This window comes from Galeopterus variegatus, unplaced genomic scaffold (assembly GCF_000696425.1).
Source record: "Galeopterus variegatus unplaced genomic scaffold, G_variegatus-3.0.2 Scaffold7211, whole genome shotgun sequence".
Taxonomy (NCBI): Eukaryota; Metazoa; Chordata; class Mammalia; order Dermoptera; family Cynocephalidae; genus Galeopterus; species Galeopterus variegatus.
In genome coordinates, this window is record NW_007733322.1 from 26,715 (window position 1) to 45,342 (window position 18,628).

The window sequence follows — 18,628 nt, forward strand, 5'->3', positions numbered from 1 at the left end:
CGCACCTCGCTCAGCCAGTGAGCGGGAACCGGTCTGTATGTGGGATCCGAACCCTCGGCGGGAGTGCCGCCGCACTCCCAAGCGGCACACTGTAGCAGTGCGCCACCGGGCCAGCCCCTAAAGGTGCTCTTTAATATTAATTTCTTATTAATGAGTTCAGTCCTTGATGCTCTTTTTGTTCTTTCCCTCAAAGCGATGCCTACATTCAGATAGTTTCGGTGATCACCCCGCAGCAAATGTTTCCGTTTCTTATCTCAAACCTTGATTTCTCTTCAGTCTCAATTTCCCAACCAACTCCTAAATGTCCTTTTCTATTTGAATATCAATAAATCACGCAATTCAGTACACTTAGAATCAAACCTATCTTGATCTTGGCATGGCAGTTCATCTAAATGTCATATTTATGTTAAAGATAACACATTTTCTTCAAACCATCCAGACTCAGATCCTTTGGATCTCCCCACAAACACACATATTTAGTCCATCACCAAATCAGGGTAATTCAACCTATACAACGTCCCTTGTCTATTTTCATTTCCACAATTCTCGAAGCTCTTAATCATCATATACATGGACTACTATGATTGCAATGATCTAAATGGACTCACTACCTGGCTCTAGACAACGTATTCTTCACAATGCCACCCGATAAATATCAGTTAAATGCAGTTTTCAGCATTTCACTCCTTTGCTCAAAAAAAAAAAGCAGCTTCAATAGTTCTTTAATGGTAACAAAGGTTTTCAACTTGTTTAGGTTGCAAGGCCCTTGGAAATCATGGTTGTCTTTGCAGGACAAATACATTATCTTATTGATTATTTATTATCTTTAAATAAACATATCTCACTTATTAAGATTAAATATATAATAGTGTGTTAGATACAATATCTTATACTAAACAGTAGGATAGACAAGCTGTAGCAGCTGCCAAAACTTTCTTTTTTTTTTTAAGTATGTAAGATAAAATTTCTAGTGTAAATACTTCATTTTACCCAACTGTTATAATGTCTTTATTGTATTAATATCATTCAATGGAAGAGACAATACTCTTCCCACTCCACTTAATCAATTTTAATCCTGCCCACTTATACTTCAAGATCAACTCAAATACTACTCCTCACATAAAGCATTCTCAGACCACTATCACTCCTCTCAACCCACTACAGTCACTATTTATGGTATTCGGAGGCAACACAGAATAACAGCTCAGAGCCAAGGCTTTGGAGTCAGACAGATTTTGATTCTATCACTTATTAAAGGAGATCCTAGGGACATTGCTTAACCTCAATAATGTCAGGATCCTTATCTATAAGAGATAAACACTAATATCTACCTACCTTACAGAGTTGTTTTGAGGATTAAGATAATGTAGGTAATATGATTATGTTTCAGGATTCCCAAGACTACCCATAAATTCAGTGAGTTGCTAGAAGTCCTCATAGGACTCAGCATATAATAGTATTCACAGCTTAAGGTTTATTACAGTGAAAGGATACAAAATAGGATCAGCAAGGGAAAAAGACAGGAGTTTGGAGAAATTCATGCACACGCTCTCTCCCTATTATGAGGGGGCACGCTTGAGTATGCTCCTTTCTCTAGCAACAAAAAATGCAGCATCAGGTGTACAACTTTCTGCACAGGGAAGCCCATTAGAGATTTGGTGTCCAAGGTTTGCACTGGGGGCTGGTCACTGAGGCATATACCAAAATTCCAGACTCTCAGAAGGAAAATAGGTGTTCAGCATAAATCACATTATTTGTACCAACAAATTAGGCAAAGTGAACTATTTACTAGTTAGGGAACAGAGGGCAATTCAATATATACAATGTCTCACACACCATCCAAGTTCTCACACACCAACCAAGGGCCAACCTTGCAAGGAGGCCTTTCCAAAGATAGCAGTCTCATTCCTATTATGTTAACTCTATTCTACACAGTTTAACACAGGGCTCATATTATAAGTTAACTGTACACATACACTGCAAGTACCATGCATCAGCTCATGTATCCCACAAAACAGGTATAGATGTAGGCTGGGAAGGACAGATGCGGATCTCTGTAATAAGGAAGTGCTTCTTGAAATGTTTATGTGAAAAATGGGTTCTCTGGCTGACTTTGAGTTCTTAGGCAAGCAGAAAGTAAAATCAAAGGTTGCCTTGTAAACTGTCTGAAGTTTGAAGGTGTGCCTTCTCACCAAGATCCACTTGGAAAAGACATCCAGGCAAGGCATTTAATGAAGTCTTCTGCCCAATCATTGGCTCACCCCTAAAAGGTACTAGCCCAGGTGTGAACCTTAGGAAACAAGGCTTTAAAAAAGAAAAAAAATTAAAAATTTCTAGCAGGGACTTTGTATTAGTCTGTTTTCTGTCACTTATAACAGAATACCTGAAACTGGGTAATTTATAAAGAAATAAAATTTATTTCTTACCGTTTTGGAGGCTAGGAAGTCCACGGTCCACAGGGAGCATCTGGTGAGGGCCTTTTTCTTGGTGGGAACTCTCTACAGGGTCCCATGGTGACCAAGGTATCACATGGTGAGAATGGCATGAGCAAGGGAGCTTACCTTCTCACTAGCTTTCTTTATAAAGCCATCAGAACCACGGCCATGACAACCCATTAAACCATCAACCCATTACTCTATGAACAGATCGATCCATTCTGGAGGGCACAGTCCTCATGATCCAATCACTTCTTAAAGGCCTTAATTTCCATCACCATATTGGGGGATTAAGTTCCAACATGAGCTTGGGAGGGACATTCAAACCACAGCAGAATTCAATGGCCATACACAGAGAATACAGAATTAGTGCAGGAAAATTGCTAAATAAGTAAGTAGCAACAAGAAAAACAACAATAACAAACAAAACCAGCAACAACAACAAATCTAGGGACAGGGAAGAATCTGATACTAGAGTTGTTACAATATATTAACTAAACTGGTCAGTTTTCACCACAAAATTAAGAGACATGCAAAGAAACAGGAAAGTATGCCACATATACAGAAAAAAGGGGGAGAAACCAATAAAAACATCCTAGAGGGGGCCTATATTTTGGACACAGCTTTTAAATCAGCTATTATAATTTTATTCAAATTTAAGGAAACTATGCCTAAAAAGTTAAAGGAAAATATGACAACTATGTCTGACAAAATAGAGAACAGAGATAGAAGTTATTTAAGGAAAAAAAACCCAGAAATTCGGGTGTTGAAAAGTACAATATATGAAGTGAAAAATTCAACAGAGGGGCCCAATAAGAGATTTGAGTGGGGAAAAGAAATAATCAGCCGAGAAGAAGACAGGTTAATGGAAAAATATACTCTGAGGAATGGAAAGGAAAAAGAATTTTAAAATGGACAAGGCCTCAGAGACCTGTTGAACACCATCAAGCATGACAAGAAACGTACAGTAGGAGTTCAAAAAGAAGACAAAGGGGTAGAAAAAATATTTGAATAAATAATAGCCCCAAACTTCCAAAATTGGACAGCAAATATTAATCTATACATTCAAAAAGCTCAATGAACTACAACTAGAATAAATTCAATGAGACTCATACCTAGACATTTATAATTAAATTAATGAAAGTCAAAGACAAAAAGAAAATAAAAGACAAAAAATAGACTTATCCATATAAGGGATCCTCAATAAAATTAAGAACTGACTTCTTATCAGAAACCACACAGGCCAGAAGACAATGGAATGACATTGTCAAAGTGTTGAAAGAGAAAGACTGTCATACAAGAATCCAACTAAATCCTCTTTCAAAAATGAAGGACACCTGCATACAACACTATGTTGTAAACTCCTTGAGGGGGATTACTTTCTTCTCATAGTGACAGATGTCATGCTTTGCATGTGGGTGGAGATTGTCATGTTTTATGGAAATTAATAACAGTTTTCTACAGGTAAATTTAATCTACAGAAAAAGAAAGAGAGCATCTTGGGGGAAGTGCATAATAGAGTTATTGAGCACCAAACTGTACACCATCTTTTTGGAACCAGCTATTCAGTTGTGAGAGTTCAAAGTTGGAGTCTGTGCACCAGGACAGAAGTGTACAACTGAGTAAGTGTGCAAATAGTACAACTGAGATTTGGAAATAACCAGTTATAATGGCAAAATACCCATGTCACCAGATTTACTTTTCTTTGTTTTACCTTTTATTTCAAGGACCTAATGTGAAATATCAAAAGCAAAAATTTTGTTGTGAAAAAGATTTGAAAAGGAAAGGTGGCTAATTCTCGGGAACATGCAAAAGGAACTTTATCCTTTCAGTGCTCATTCTGATAACTAGTTCTTCATGATGACTAGAATACAAAGAATATTCCAAAATCTGAATTTCCATGGAACTAAGCATTTTTAGAATAAGGCCTTTCCTGAATATGACATGATTTTGATTTAAGCTTCTGTTAAGATTAGAATGGAGTCTTTATTATTTCACATTATTTCCTAGAATCTTGAAAAGTTTAAGTCCAAGTGGCTGGATTTCTTTTGCAAAAAATGACTTTGCCTTTTCACATTTTCGGGTGTCTTATAGCATAAAATAAAATTTTATTAACAGACTTATTAAGCAAAATAAGGAAGCATCCATTTTCATTGAGAGAAGAGTTTTAAATAGATAGCTATTTTAGAGTTCTTATTATAACAGGGTTCTACCTGTTATAAATAATTAAAAGGATATACCCTGGGATAAAATAGGAAGTATTAAGAATAACAGATATTTCTGTGAGCTGGATTGTGTCAGAGCAGTGATACACTTGAACTGGAAATCACCAAAATTTCCTTCTGATTCCCTAGTCACAGAACAAAACACAGGAATGTTTTGCATATTTTATGTTGTGTATAAAGGTGAAGAGCTATGATAAGATGAATTGTATTAGATCCTTTAACAGCTTTTGATTAAATTCAAACTAGTTCTCTATGTCCTTGTTTTTTAAAAAAAAATTCCATAAATTGGAAAAAATGAAGAAATGAACACATTTCTTTTCTTTTTTTTTTTTTTTTTGTCCTTTTTCAGACCAGCCGCACCACACTCAGCCAGTGAGCACTGTGAGCACACTGGTCATCCCTATATAGGATCCGAACCCACGGCGGGAGTGCTGCTGCGCTCCCAGCGCCGCACTCTCCCGAGTGCGCCATGGGCTCGGCCCTGAAATGAACACATTTCTAATAGACAAAAACTAGAAATTCACTGCTAGCCGACCTGCCTTACAAGAAATACTAAATGGAGTCCTTCAGAATGAAATAAAAGGACACTAGACACTAACTCAAGTCTACATGAGGAAATAAAGCACACCGTTAAAGAGAACTATCTAGGTAAATATAATATTCAACATAAATGTACTTTATGTTTATAATTCTTCTATTTGATTTTAAAGACAACTGCATGAAACAATAATTATAAAACTGTGTCGATGGGCTTATAACATGTAAAGATGTAATGTGTATAATAATAATAGTACAAAGAAGGTGGAAGGGAACACATATATACACACACATACATATGTATATTACAGAAAAGTTTTATAGACCATCGAAATTAAGTTAGTCTTAATCTGAGCTAGATTGCTTTAAGTAAACAAGCTAATTGTAATCCCCAAGGCTATCACAAGAAAATAACTAAAAGTATAAAAGAAACAACAAGGGAATTTAAAAGTTATACTAGAAAACGTCTTTTTTTTTTTTTTACAAAAGGTGACCGGTAAGGGGATCGGCCCCAAAATATCTATTTAACACAAAAGAAGGCAGAAATCAAGAAAGTGAGAAAAAACATAAGACATGCAGAAAACAAAGAGCAAAATGGCAGGCATAAATCCTATCTATAATTACATTAAACAGAAATGGTTTAAGTATTCCATTTTGATGGAATAAATTAACAAAAAACACACATGATCTAACTATATGTTGTACACAATAAACACAGTTCAGATTCAAGGACACAAATACATTAAAAGGATGGAAAAAGATATAGCATGCAAGCAGTAACCAAAAGAGAGCTGTATCGGCTATACTAATATAAGAAATACACAAGGGTACTTGAAAAAGTTCAAGGAAAAATGGAATTAAAAGATAATACCAGGGCCGGCCTGTGGCTCACTTGGAAGAGTGTGGTGCTCATAACAACAAGGCCACGGGTTTGGATCCCTATATAGGGATGGCTGTTTAACTCACTTGGGAGAGTGTGGTGCTGACAACACCAAGTCAAGAGTTAAGATCCCCTTACAAGTCATCTTTAAAAAAAAAAAAAGATAATACCAATCTTTCCATGAACTTTCTGAAGATCCCTCATGTATTAATATCAAGAAGACATAACAATTATAAGCATATATTCAACTAACAACTGAGTTCCAAAATATACGAAGCAATCATTGACAGAAATGAAGGGAGAAATTTAACTACACTTGGAGACTTCTACAACTGGCCAGCCACCAAAAAAAAAAAAATGATGATGATAATTGATAGAACAACTAGATGGAAGATCAACAAGGAAAAAAACTTCGACAGCCTTATAAACCAACTAGGCCTAACAGGCATATATGGAACACTCTACCCAAAAATAGCAGAATACACACTTTTCTCAAGTGTACATGGAACATTTTCCAGGAAAGACCACAGGCCATGTGTAGCGGATTGAATTATGTCCCCCAAAACTCACTGAAGCTTGAATTGTGCCCCCCAGGTTTTATGTATTAGAAACTTATCCCCCACTGTGACTATTAAGAGGGTGGAAAATCCTATTACGGTAATTGAAAGGTGCTCTGGAGCCTTGAAGAAATGATTGGACTGTAAGAACGTACAGTAGTGAATGGATTAATAATGGTGGTCAGGGGCGTGGTTCTGAGGGCTTTTAAAAGAGAGTGAATGAGGAGGTTACTCTGCTCTTTCTGCCCCACCATTTTTGCAGTGTGACACCCTGCCATCACTGTCGCCACCAAGACCCTCACCAGATGTATTCCCTGCACTGTAGACTCTCCAGCCTCTGAAACTGCAAGCAATAAATTTCACTTTCTTACAAATTACCCAGTTCTGTGTATTTTGGTATAAGCAACAGAAATGGACTAATACACCATGAAACAAAGCCTCCATGAAATCAGGACTGAAACCATGCAAAGTATGTGTTCTGACAGAATGGAATGAAATTAGAAATAAGTGAATAAGAAAGGAAATTTGGGAAATTCACTAATATGTAGAATTAAACAATGCACTCCTAAATAACCAATGTTTCAAAGAAGAAATCACTCAGAAATTAGGAATGACTTTGAGATGAGTGAAAATACAAATTACTAAACTTATAGGATGCAGCTAACCAGTGCTTAGAAGAAAATTTGCAGTTGTAACTGCCTAAATTAAATAGAAAAAAGATCTCAAATTAATAACCCAAACTCCTACCTTAAGAAATTAGAAAAAGAAGATCAAACTAATGGTACCAAGAACGCTTAATAGGGGAAAGAACAGTCTTTTCAACAAATGGTGCTGGGACAACAACCAGATATCCACATATAAAAGAATTAATTTGTATCTCTACCTCACACCATACACACAAATTAACTCAAAATGGATCAAAGAATTAAATGAAAAGATAAAACTATAAAACTCTTAGAAGAAAATACAGGAAAAAATATTCATGACCTTGGGTTAGGCAATGGAATTTTAGATATGACACCAAAAGCACAAGCAACAAAAGAAAAACAGGATTTCATCACAATTAAAAACTTTTGTGCTTCAAAGGGCACTATCAAGAAAGGGAAAAGACAACCCAAGAATGGGAGAAAATATCTGCAATACCATATCTGGTAAGGGTCTAGTAAGCAGAATATATAAACATTTACAACTCAACAATTTCCCTACATCCTCTCCAATACTTGTTATTGTCTATATTTTTTTTATTTCAGCCATTATAAGTGAACGTGAAGTAGTATCTCACTGTGCCTTTGATTTATATTTCCTTAATAACTAATGTTTATGGAGCATCTTTTCAAGCGCTTATTAATCATTCATAAAAAAGATGAGCAAAGACAGTCAAATTTTCTGTCTCTGGAATCTGATAAAGGTCAGTTAAGAAGGGATCTAAAAGTGAAAGAATGCTCTGGGATCACAACGTGCCAAAGCAATTTGAAAGTCAAAGTTCTGGGGAAGCAGAAACTATGCATAAAAGTCATTTGGGAACAAAACAATAAAATAAAGTATAGCTATTAATGGCACAGCATCAGACTGAAGGTACATATACGTCTGCTATTAAATCCCCAAAGCTGCCTTCAATTCAAGTCTACCCTTCAGTTCTATCCCTATGAAGATGATACAAAGTACAGTTCCTGTTTTTGACTTTTGTATCAGTTTTTTATTGTTGCTGTAACTACACCACAAACTTTGTGGCCCTCTTCTTCCACCTTCAAAGCCAGCAATGTCACGTCTCTCTGAAACTGTTTCCTTCCTCATATCTTTTCTCTGACCCTCTCTTCTGTCTCCCTCTACCACTTTTAAGGACCCTTGCGACTACATTGGACCCACCTGGATAATCCAGGATAATCTCCCGATCTTAAAGTCAAACTGCAAGCTTAATTCCCCTTTGCCATATAACTTAACATAGTCACAGATTCCAGGAATTTGCACATGGACATCTTTGGGAGGCCATAATACTGCCTACCACAAGTTCTGTTGAGATTTCACATATATCCTTAAAAAACACCCTCAACCCCCACCTTGACTATGCACACGTAACTAAAGAAGCCTGACCTGATTACAACTTCTTTATTATAGTAAAGACTGACCCTCTTTCTTTCAAAGAAATGCATTTCACTAATATTCTCATAAATAATAAATAAATATCTCTTATTTTAGATAGAGCATGAATATATTTTAAAGATTACATTTGTTATCAATGAACTCCCCAAGAAACTCTAAATGCTAGACCAGTGGTTCCCATTGATTGATAACATTTAAAAACTACTTTGGGGATTGATATTGGGCTTCAAGCTGTTTCCAAATGAAAACATAAAACACACTCAGCTGTTCTACAAAATCTATCAATTATCCTCATCATAATTTCACAAAAGAACACTTAACACCAAAAGGTAGAAAAGAATCTCAGAATAATATGCACGTCTTTAAATCATATTAGCCTAATAAAAAACAAATTATATTATTGTAATTTTCCTAATTTTGCTAATTTTTGACTAGGTTTTTTTAAAATCACTTTTACGATTAACTTACCTGTAGCAACTACACTATTGTCCACATGTGTCAAGGATTGAGGGCGGCTGCGAAGTTTGCTTTTAAAAGATCTTGGTCGACGTGGTGATGCAGGTGGCAAAGGAATCTCTGAAGTTTGGGTTTTGCTATCTTTAATTGACCGAAGGCGATCATAGAGCTCCTGCAGCTCCTTATTCTGCTGGGTTTGAAGATTTACCACCTCCTGAATGTGCCTGAATGAAAATAATGCAGAAAACATTTTAACAGCACTGTCACCATAAAGATGGGCCAAATTCTACACCAGTACAAGTAAAGTTTTACAAGGAATTTAGATTAAGAATAGAAAATATTGAGTATTTTCACAATTTTAAGATGGGAAATGCCTTCCTATACATAACGTTAAACTAATCAGTCATAAAGAAAAACATGAACAAATCGACAAGAACGAATTTCTAAAATTTAATACAAAACAAAATTTAAAGTCAAATAATATTAATATTTTCTTTATTACATGCTGCAAGTATACATAGGAAGAAAATATTTGCAACATAAAATAGAGGGTTAACATTCAGAATATACAAATAATTCCTAAAAATCAATAAGAAAAAAAATCATAGAAAAAAGGGTAAAGAATATGAAAGGGCAATTCCTAAGAAGAGGAAATACAAATAGCTAATAAGTATGAGATGATGCACAATCTCACTATTAAAAAATTTTTTAGGGCCGGCCTGGTGGCGCACTGGAGAGTGCGCCGCTTGGGAGCGCGGCGGCACTCCCACCAAGGGTTCGGATCCCATGTGGAGACCGGTTCCCGCTCACTGGCTGAGCGTGGTGTGGGCGCAACACCGAGGGTTGCGATCCCGTTGCCGGTCAGTAAAAAAGACAAAAAGGAAAAAAAAAATTTTTTTTAAATTCATCTGATCGGAATAAAATTAAAGATCCAAAAATATCCAGTCTAGTGTTGTCAAGATGTGGTGAAACAGGCGCTTTCATATATTTTTGTTTGAAGTGTAAAACTATATAGCTACATTGGAAGACAATTTTAGCAGCATCTATCAAATTAAAATGTACACACCTTTTAACTCAGCAATTCCACTTTTAGGCATCTAGCCTACAAAAATACTCATGTAAGTATGTAAAAATATAAGGATGTTCATTTTAGTGCTGTTTATATAAGCAAAATGGGGAAAACTGAAATGTCCATTAAGAAGTGATTAAATAAACTTGGGTACACCCATACATGGGAATAGCATGCAGCCATTTTTTTTAAAAAAGGTGGATTTAGTTTTTCAGACATGGATATATATAAGTGAAAATGTTAAGTCAAAAAATTGTAAAATGACATGTGTATTATGATCTCACTTTTGTAAAAAGCAAAAACTACATATTTGTAAATGCATAGAAAAAGGACCAGCAAGATATATACCAAACAACTTAGGGTAGTTGCCTCTGAGAAGTGAGATTGAGGCATGAGAAATGGGAGACTGTTTTGTTTGCTTTTTTACTGTGTTATTGGAATCTTTTCCTATGTATCACTTTTAATGCAAAAAAAAAAAAAAAAAAAGACTATAGTTAATTCAAAATGATTTAGGTCTAAAAACTTAGCTCACCATTTGTTGGCCTATGGAACTATAGGCTTTGGAAAATCATCCTGGGGTTTTAAAAATTTGTGAAGAAACCATAATACCAAAAGAACATTGGAAACAGAACAGAATAAATTATCTTTTAAGATCCCTTCTAGGTCTTGGGTTCTATGAGGCTATGAGAATCCATACCTCACATTCAAAATAAAGTACTCATAACCATTATAACCAGCTATAAAAGCCACCAGTCTTTTAAGAATGGTTTAAAAGAATCATTAAAAATAGCAACAAAGTACTGACATCACAAATATTAAACCATTTTAATAATAACTTTTTATTTTAAAAGTATTGGTGTACATATACTGCATAATACTTAATATAAAGTCTATGTATATAATAAAGTCAAGCCTGTATGTATTTTTTAAAGTAGAACATCAACTTTCCAGTGATGAATGCTTAAAGCATACATTTACAATTTTCTTCCAGGCTCAAGTTTAAAAAACCAAAACAAGTTGGAGAGAAAATGGTATAATTATCTCTTACTGGAATGACAGTTTTGGATTGTGGGTTTTTTTCCTCCTCTGGCCAAGGCCTTAAAAACTGAAATTTCCAAGGATTTTAACCTGCTTTAGTTCTTGAAGCACTCAAATGTAGCATCCAAGTGGAGCATTATCCAAACATGTAAAAATCTGGCTAAAATCCAGCTTTTTCCATACCTATATTATTATATCCTCCTTGATTCTCCCTGCTTTACAACTTGTTCGAGTCCCAGAACAGGGCAGAAATTCTCTAAAGCATAAGATACATCAAAAAATTGCTAGAGTTGGTTTCAACTTTTCAAAGTGATGGTATGAGGTAATAGATAGGAGACTAGTAATTAACTTATGAGTATATACATATAATGGAATATTATAGAACTACAGAAAAATAAAATGATGTAGATATAGATTGAAGATATCATGAAATGGTGAATAAAGCAAGGTATAAGAACAGGCTGTGGTATAAGTTACTATTTGTGGGGGAAGAAAGAATAAAATTCTACGTATTTGTGTGTGTGTGTGTGTGTATACAGACTAACTCTAGTTATACAAGAAACAGGTAATACTTGTTGCCTCTAAGGAGAGAGAAAAACTGGGTGGCTCGGGAGCAGGGGTAAGAGGGAGACTCTGGGGGTTACCCTTTTGTACCTTTTGAATTTTGAACCATATGAATAGAATTAGAAAGAATTAAGCAGCTTAATACTAACTTCTTAACAATATGATCTAGTTCATAAAACTAAATGTAAAAACACCATTCTATGTGACAAAACATATCACCATAGTATCACTAGTGAAGGTTGATGACCTCAGTCACCAAATAACAAGCATGATCTTAGTAGTTCATCTTCTTTAGGAAGAAGTAAAATACTTCTATCTCTGACTATATAAATTAGCTGTTTACTTATCAAACGTGAAATTGTATACTAAGAATAGTTGTACAATCTAAAACCAAAAGGCCTAAAGGATAAGGATTAAAATGTCAGCAAAAACAATAATCATATTCATAAATAACAAATTGTAATTAGTCTTCGAACTGTGAAAATAGTTCGCTTACAAGGATTTTAACATTCATAAATGGCTTGTATTAGCATTGTTTGTAGTTTTCAATCATAAAAATGTCACCAACCCTAAATTAGCTATCAATTAAATAGTAAGTTCTATAAAACCCAGGGCAACCAGATTTGTGACAGAAAAGAAATAAATAGTCCTTACTTTTCTCGTAATCTTTGAAGCTCCACCTTCAAGTCCTCATCTTCTATTTCTGACTCATCATCACTGCTCATTGGGGAAGATGGCGAATAGAAGAGTGAACTCTGTGTTTGAGCATAAGCTTGTTTTTCATGGAGAGGTAAGCGCTGATCACTCTCTGGACCAGTTTTTGCCACTGACTTTCCATTGCCAGCATGAGCGGCTGAAAATTCACTATCAGAGCTAGGTTGTTTCCTAGCAGTCGGTATCTCTCTCTCTTTAAGCAACAATTTGGATCCAGGATGCATGCTACTTTCTGTGGCTATAGTTTCTTCCAGTTCTTTTTCTGTGGTCACTGAAGATAAATCAGTTTCATAAATTGTGCTGAAAGATAAGTGGTCACCTTGTTTGGGAATTCCTTTATCTTCTTTAAAGGTTTTGTGAAGAGATGGTGACTTCTGAGAAGAAAATGAAGTTTGTGGATTATGCGTGGCAGGTTCAATTTCTGCCAACTGAGACTTTGCTGTTTCAGTAAAGGCTAGAGCTTCTTCACTGGAATGGTTTTTCGTTTCATTGAATGTTGGTATGTGTTCTGTTCCAAAAGATGTCACTTTCACTGACTGCTGCTGAGGAACTGTAATCACCTGAGATATAAAAAGGTAAAAGTAGCTGGCTTCGCCTAAGCAAAGGGTAAACCTCACAAAGAAATTCAACATCAATACACAGAACAAACAAGTCTGCTGCAATGGACATGTATTAATACTATCAAAACTTTATAATTCTATCTATACTCCCCATATTCAAAGTCTTTCAAATAAGGCCCCTTGGTAAAGAGAGTTGGATTTATATTGCTCAAATAAAATTCCCCAGCTAAAGTTGCCAAGATCCTAAAGAATATGAAATTAAGTTTATAAAAGAGGTAAACAATTTAACTATGACAATGACCTGCATTTAAAGTAATATCATCTATAGACCAAGATCTTCAATGCTGTTACATTTCTTTTTTTTGTCTTTTTGTCTTTTTTCGTGACCGGCAACGGATCGCAACCCTCAGTGTCGCGCCCGTACCGGACCGGGACCGGCAACGGGATCGCAACCCTTGGTGTTGCCCCCGCTCCTCGCTCAGCCAGTGAGCGGCCGGTCCGTATGCAGGATCCGAACCCTCGGCGGGAGTGCCGCCGCGCTTCCCAAGCGGCGCACTGCAGCAGTGCGCCACCGGGCCGGCCCTGCTGTTACATTTCATAATGCCCTGTAGATAAGGATTTAGTCAAAGACACAAACCTGGAACCGACCCCGCTGAAATGATCCAGTCATCACTTTACATCTATTCAAAGCCCTAGTATCAGCTGTGGACTCCAGTGTCAGAGGAATGGGATTAGGAGCAATTGCTGATCTCATATCTTCTGTTTCCACTGCAAGTTTTGCCAATTGTAAACAGAAAATAGAAAATTGTTAAGACGAAATTTGTTTACATTACCCAAAATGAAGAAAAGTAGAAAATGCTGAACACCTGCTAAATAATTAAAAGGTGTTAATGTAATAAGCAACATTATATAAGTCCCTGACTCTAAATCAGACATTGTAAGATTTACCCCAAGACTGAGTATCTATATGAAATGAGTAACTGGAAAACCAAATTAGTTTATGAAAGGAAAAATAAAATGGCAATGACATTAATGGGACATGTCACATACATGGGCTACATGGAAAAAGTGGCAAGATTTGTGTATGAACAACAACAAAAAAAATAAGTAAATGAAAGTGATGTTACCTAGTCTATGTCCCTGACTGTAAGCACACTACCTTGACGGACTTTTGATCTCTTGAAAAAGCTGGTTGACTGCCGTAGCCTGTATGCCCAGCTTTTTAATTTGCGAATCCAGGATTTCTTGCTAATAGGATTTTTGAGACTAGGACAAGTAAAGCTTAGGCCAAAATATCCACCTCCTGTCTGCAGATGAATGGCTCCACCGCTTGACACAGCAGCAGGATAAGCCTCTGGATCCCCTGGAAGTGAAGCATCTGGGGACATCTCCTAACGGAGACAAAAAAAAAATGAGAAAAACCAAAGTGGTAATAATTTAGGTAAGGTGGAGCATTTTCTTTTATCATTGGAGTTTCTCGTATGGACTAATCATTAATCAAAGATAGTATGCTATGTATAGCTGAATTAATAGTACTAAATCAGACTGAACCTGAGGTACTTAATTTATAGGAATTAAGCCTTCCCTTTTCTTTAAAAACACTATTTAGACTTCAGATAAACAAAAGAGAAGCAGAATATTAATATTCCACCCGAGAATATTTATCATTATATCAACTTTGAAAACTGAAAATTAAAATTAAAATTATTTCCTTCAGGGGCTGGCCCGTGGCTCACTCGGTAGAGTGTGGTGCTGATAACACCAAGACCACGGGTTCGGATCCCATATAGGGATGGCCGGTTAGCTCACTGGGTGAGCGTGGTGCTGACAACACCAAGTCAAGGGTTAAGATCCCCTTACCAGTCATCTTTCTAAAAAAAAAAAATTACTTCCTTCATATGTACCAATTTACTGAAAAGGTTACTGAAACCCCATGCTATTAAAATAAAATTTTTCATTTATCTTTATATTATTTAAGAGAATTAAAGATGCTTGACATACATGATAACATAGAAAAATAAGATATCTAGGCACTTATATTTATAGAGATATTAGCAAATCAAGTTTCTTACATTACCTAAGCATAAAGAAGTTTACAAAGGACGTCAAAATTATTTCAAATCCATGCTCTAAAAATTGTTCTTAATATCAAGCCATGCTGGCTATAAAATCACTCTCTCCTCTTCTTGCCCTCCTACCTATCTTCCCCCCCAAAAACAAACAAATAAACAAACAAACAAACCCAGAATGAACTGTTGTATCTAAATGAGTGCTTTAAGGGCCGGCCTGTGGCTCACTCGGGAGAGTGCGGTGCTGATAACACCAAGGCCACGGGTTCAGATCCCATATAGGGATGGCTGGTTTGCTAACTGGGTGAGCGTGGTGCTGACAACACCAAGTCAAGGGTTAAGATCCCCTTACCGGTCATCTTTAAAAAAAAAAGAAAAGCAGTGCTTTAAAAAAAATAATACAAAAATTTATTCCCTATAATAAATAATACAAAAATTTAATGCACGCAACCACAAATAATTTGGGAAACCTGAGAATGGTCAATACTAATCTAGAAGATTAAAAAAATATATTAAAGCACAAAGAATGAGATTTAGAAATTGTCTAAAGGAAGACAGCCTATGTGGCAGTAAGCATACTATCTGGGTAAGCATTATTAACACTTAGGGCAGGTCAGAAGTAATTGAAAGTAAAATTCTGAACAATCAGTCTTTATTTTCCGAAGTCCCATTTTGGACTAATAATAATACTATTTTCATGAGGTGAAAAAACCCTCTCAATAATATTAAAATTGAGAAAGTGTTGCATTGGTCCCACTGAAATTACAGAAAAGATTTTTAATATGTAAGAACTGTATCAAGATGGCAAATTAAATGTATGTTCTAGTCTCAGTCTTCAATCCAAATCCACAGACACAATAGAAAGAAACAGATAAAGACACAGGCATATGTGACTGAAAGAAGAAAAAGCAGACTACAATATATACAAGAACTGTTTAAAAATGCTGCAAACTCAGGTGGCAGATATGAGCAGCGGAGAGAGCTCTGGCCAACCCAAAGAATGAGTGGCTGGCTAGAATGCTTATAAAACTCTACACCATCTGTCTCCTATCAATCTCTTCAGCATTATCTCATAATACCCTCCTACTTACCAGCCTTCCTCTGGTTCCTTGAACAGGTCTCTACCCTGTGAATGTCACCACAATACACAAGTCCTTCCCTGACCACCCTATATAGAATAATCTCCTAGTCTTTCTATCATAGCCCTTTACTTCAATTACCTTGTTACTTTGTTTAGGGTCTATTTTCCCCCACTAGAATGTGAGTGCCATAAAAATAGAGTTTTGACTTATTCACTGCTCAATAGATATTCGCTAAATGGAAGAGTGGACTGGTTGGGGTACCAAAGAAGAAACAGCCAGGCAGTTCTGTCCCTTCCATTCCCATCTCCACACCAAGCAAAAGACAGCAGAGGCATCTGCCTCCAAATAAGAGTTATAAGAGGAAAAGATTTATGGCCAAGAGAAAGGTCAGAAATGTAGGGAGGAGACAACACCCAGGAGAAAGCGTAAGCCCTCCTACCTTTGGAGACTAGCTACTGGGCCACCCTCCAGGCAGCATTAGAGACAAGTTGCAATATACAGTGCCAGGAATCATGTCCCATGCCTTTCCCACAATTGTGGAGGAAGGCTACAGTAATGATATATAGCATTTACAGACAGATGAACAAGCAATCTTATGGGGGAAAAAGAAAAGATGAGTACACAACTAAGAACCACCAAACATTTATGGAAAATCAAGACTATGAGAAAATGCTAAACTCAAAAAAGAATAGCCAAGGAAATAGCATTAATAACATAGAACAAAACTTTAATATCTTCAGAGAGATGTTTCAAAATACTACATCCATAAGAAAAAGAATGAATTAGTTACTAGAAGTTAAAAAATATAATCCTTGACACAAAAAAATGCAGAATAGGAGATTGCAAACAGCTTAAAAATGAGAAACTCTCCAAGTACAAAAAACAAAAGAACAATGGGATGGAAAGCATGAAATGAAGTTAATAGATAAGAAAAACAGGAAATGAAGAAATAAAACTATCTCTATTCATAGATGATATGATCTTATATAAAGAAAATCCAAAAGAATCCACTAACAGCTATTAGAGCTAACAAACAAACTCAGCAAACTTGAAGGATAAAACATTGACACGTAAAAATCTGCTGTATTTCTACACACGGGCAATGAAGGAAATTTTAAAAACAATTCCATTCATAATAACAACAAAGAGAATAAAATAATTAGGAATAAATTTAACCAAGGAGGTGAAAGACTCATACAGCAAATACTACAAAACACTGCTGAAGGAAATTAAAGAATACCTAAATAAATGTAAAGCCATGCTGTGTTCATGGATTGGAAGACTGAATATGGCAACAGTCCCCAAAGTGATCTACAGATTCAATACAAGCCCTATAAAAATCCCAATGGCTTTTATTAAAGGAATAAAAAGCTGATACTAAAACTCATATGAAATTACAGGGAACACTGAATAGCAAAAATATCTTGAAAAAGAAAAAGTTGGAAGACTCGCACTTCCTAATTTCAAAACTTACTACAAAGCTACAATAACGAAAACTGCTACTCAGCAAAGGAAACAATTAACAAAGTGAAAAGACAATCTACACAATGAGACAAATTATTTGCAAACTATGCACTGGACAAGAGGCTAATATCCAGAATACATAAGCAATTCAAACAATACTATTCAGCCATAAAAAAGAATGAAATTCTGCCATTTGCAGCAACATGGATGAACTTAGAGAAAATTATGTTAAGTGAAATAAGCCAGACACAGAAAGAGAAATACTGCATGTCCTCACTCACAAGTGGGAGCTGAAAAAATAAACAAAGAAAAAAGAAAGAAAGAAAAATACAACAATCACGATAATTTGTTGAACTTTCAAAAGGAGAGAACAGAACTGAGGCTACTAGTGGGAAAGGGGGAAGGAGGCTTAGCAAGAAATTGGTAAAGGGCCATGAAAAATGATTACAATGTGTAATGTTGAATATACTAATTATCCTGAAAAACAAATAAAAATAATTTTAAAAATGAGTATGAAGTTTCTTTTTGGGGTGATGAAAAAGTTCTGGAACTAGATAGTGGTGATGGGTGCACAACACTGTGAATGTACTTCATGTCACTGAATTGAACACTGTAAAATAATCAAAATGTAAATTTTGTGTTGTGTATTTTATCACAGAAAAAGAGATAAGGAAAACAGAGACTTCTGTATATCTAGGAGAAACAATAAAATGGATGCAAGGAAACACAAAGAAAACAAGAAAATATTCAAAGAAATCACAAGAAAAGACAAGTTCCCAGATTAAAGGCTGCAAAGACAGTAAAAGAAACAATTAACAGAGCAAAAAGACAACCTACAGAATGGAAGAAAATATTTGCAAACTATGCATCTGACAAGG

The 18,628-nt window shown here is 35.7% G+C and overlaps 1 protein-coding gene across 1 annotated transcript in view; it reads right to left on the reverse strand.

The window, feature by feature from the left end:
* LOC103607174 (serine/threonine-protein kinase WNK3-like) overlaps positions 1–18,628 on the reverse strand; it is a gene marked incomplete at its 5' end in the record, with an annotated part of 100,561 nt that overhangs the window by 16,797 nt on the left and 65,136 nt on the right. The window contains 4 exon segments of the mRNA XM_008591710.1: positions 9,203–9,414; positions 12,516–13,135; positions 13,773–13,903; positions 14,436–14,526. Of these exon segments, the coding sequence (XP_008589932.1) occupies positions 9,203–9,414; positions 12,516–13,135; positions 13,773–13,903; positions 14,436–14,526 (1,054 nt within the window).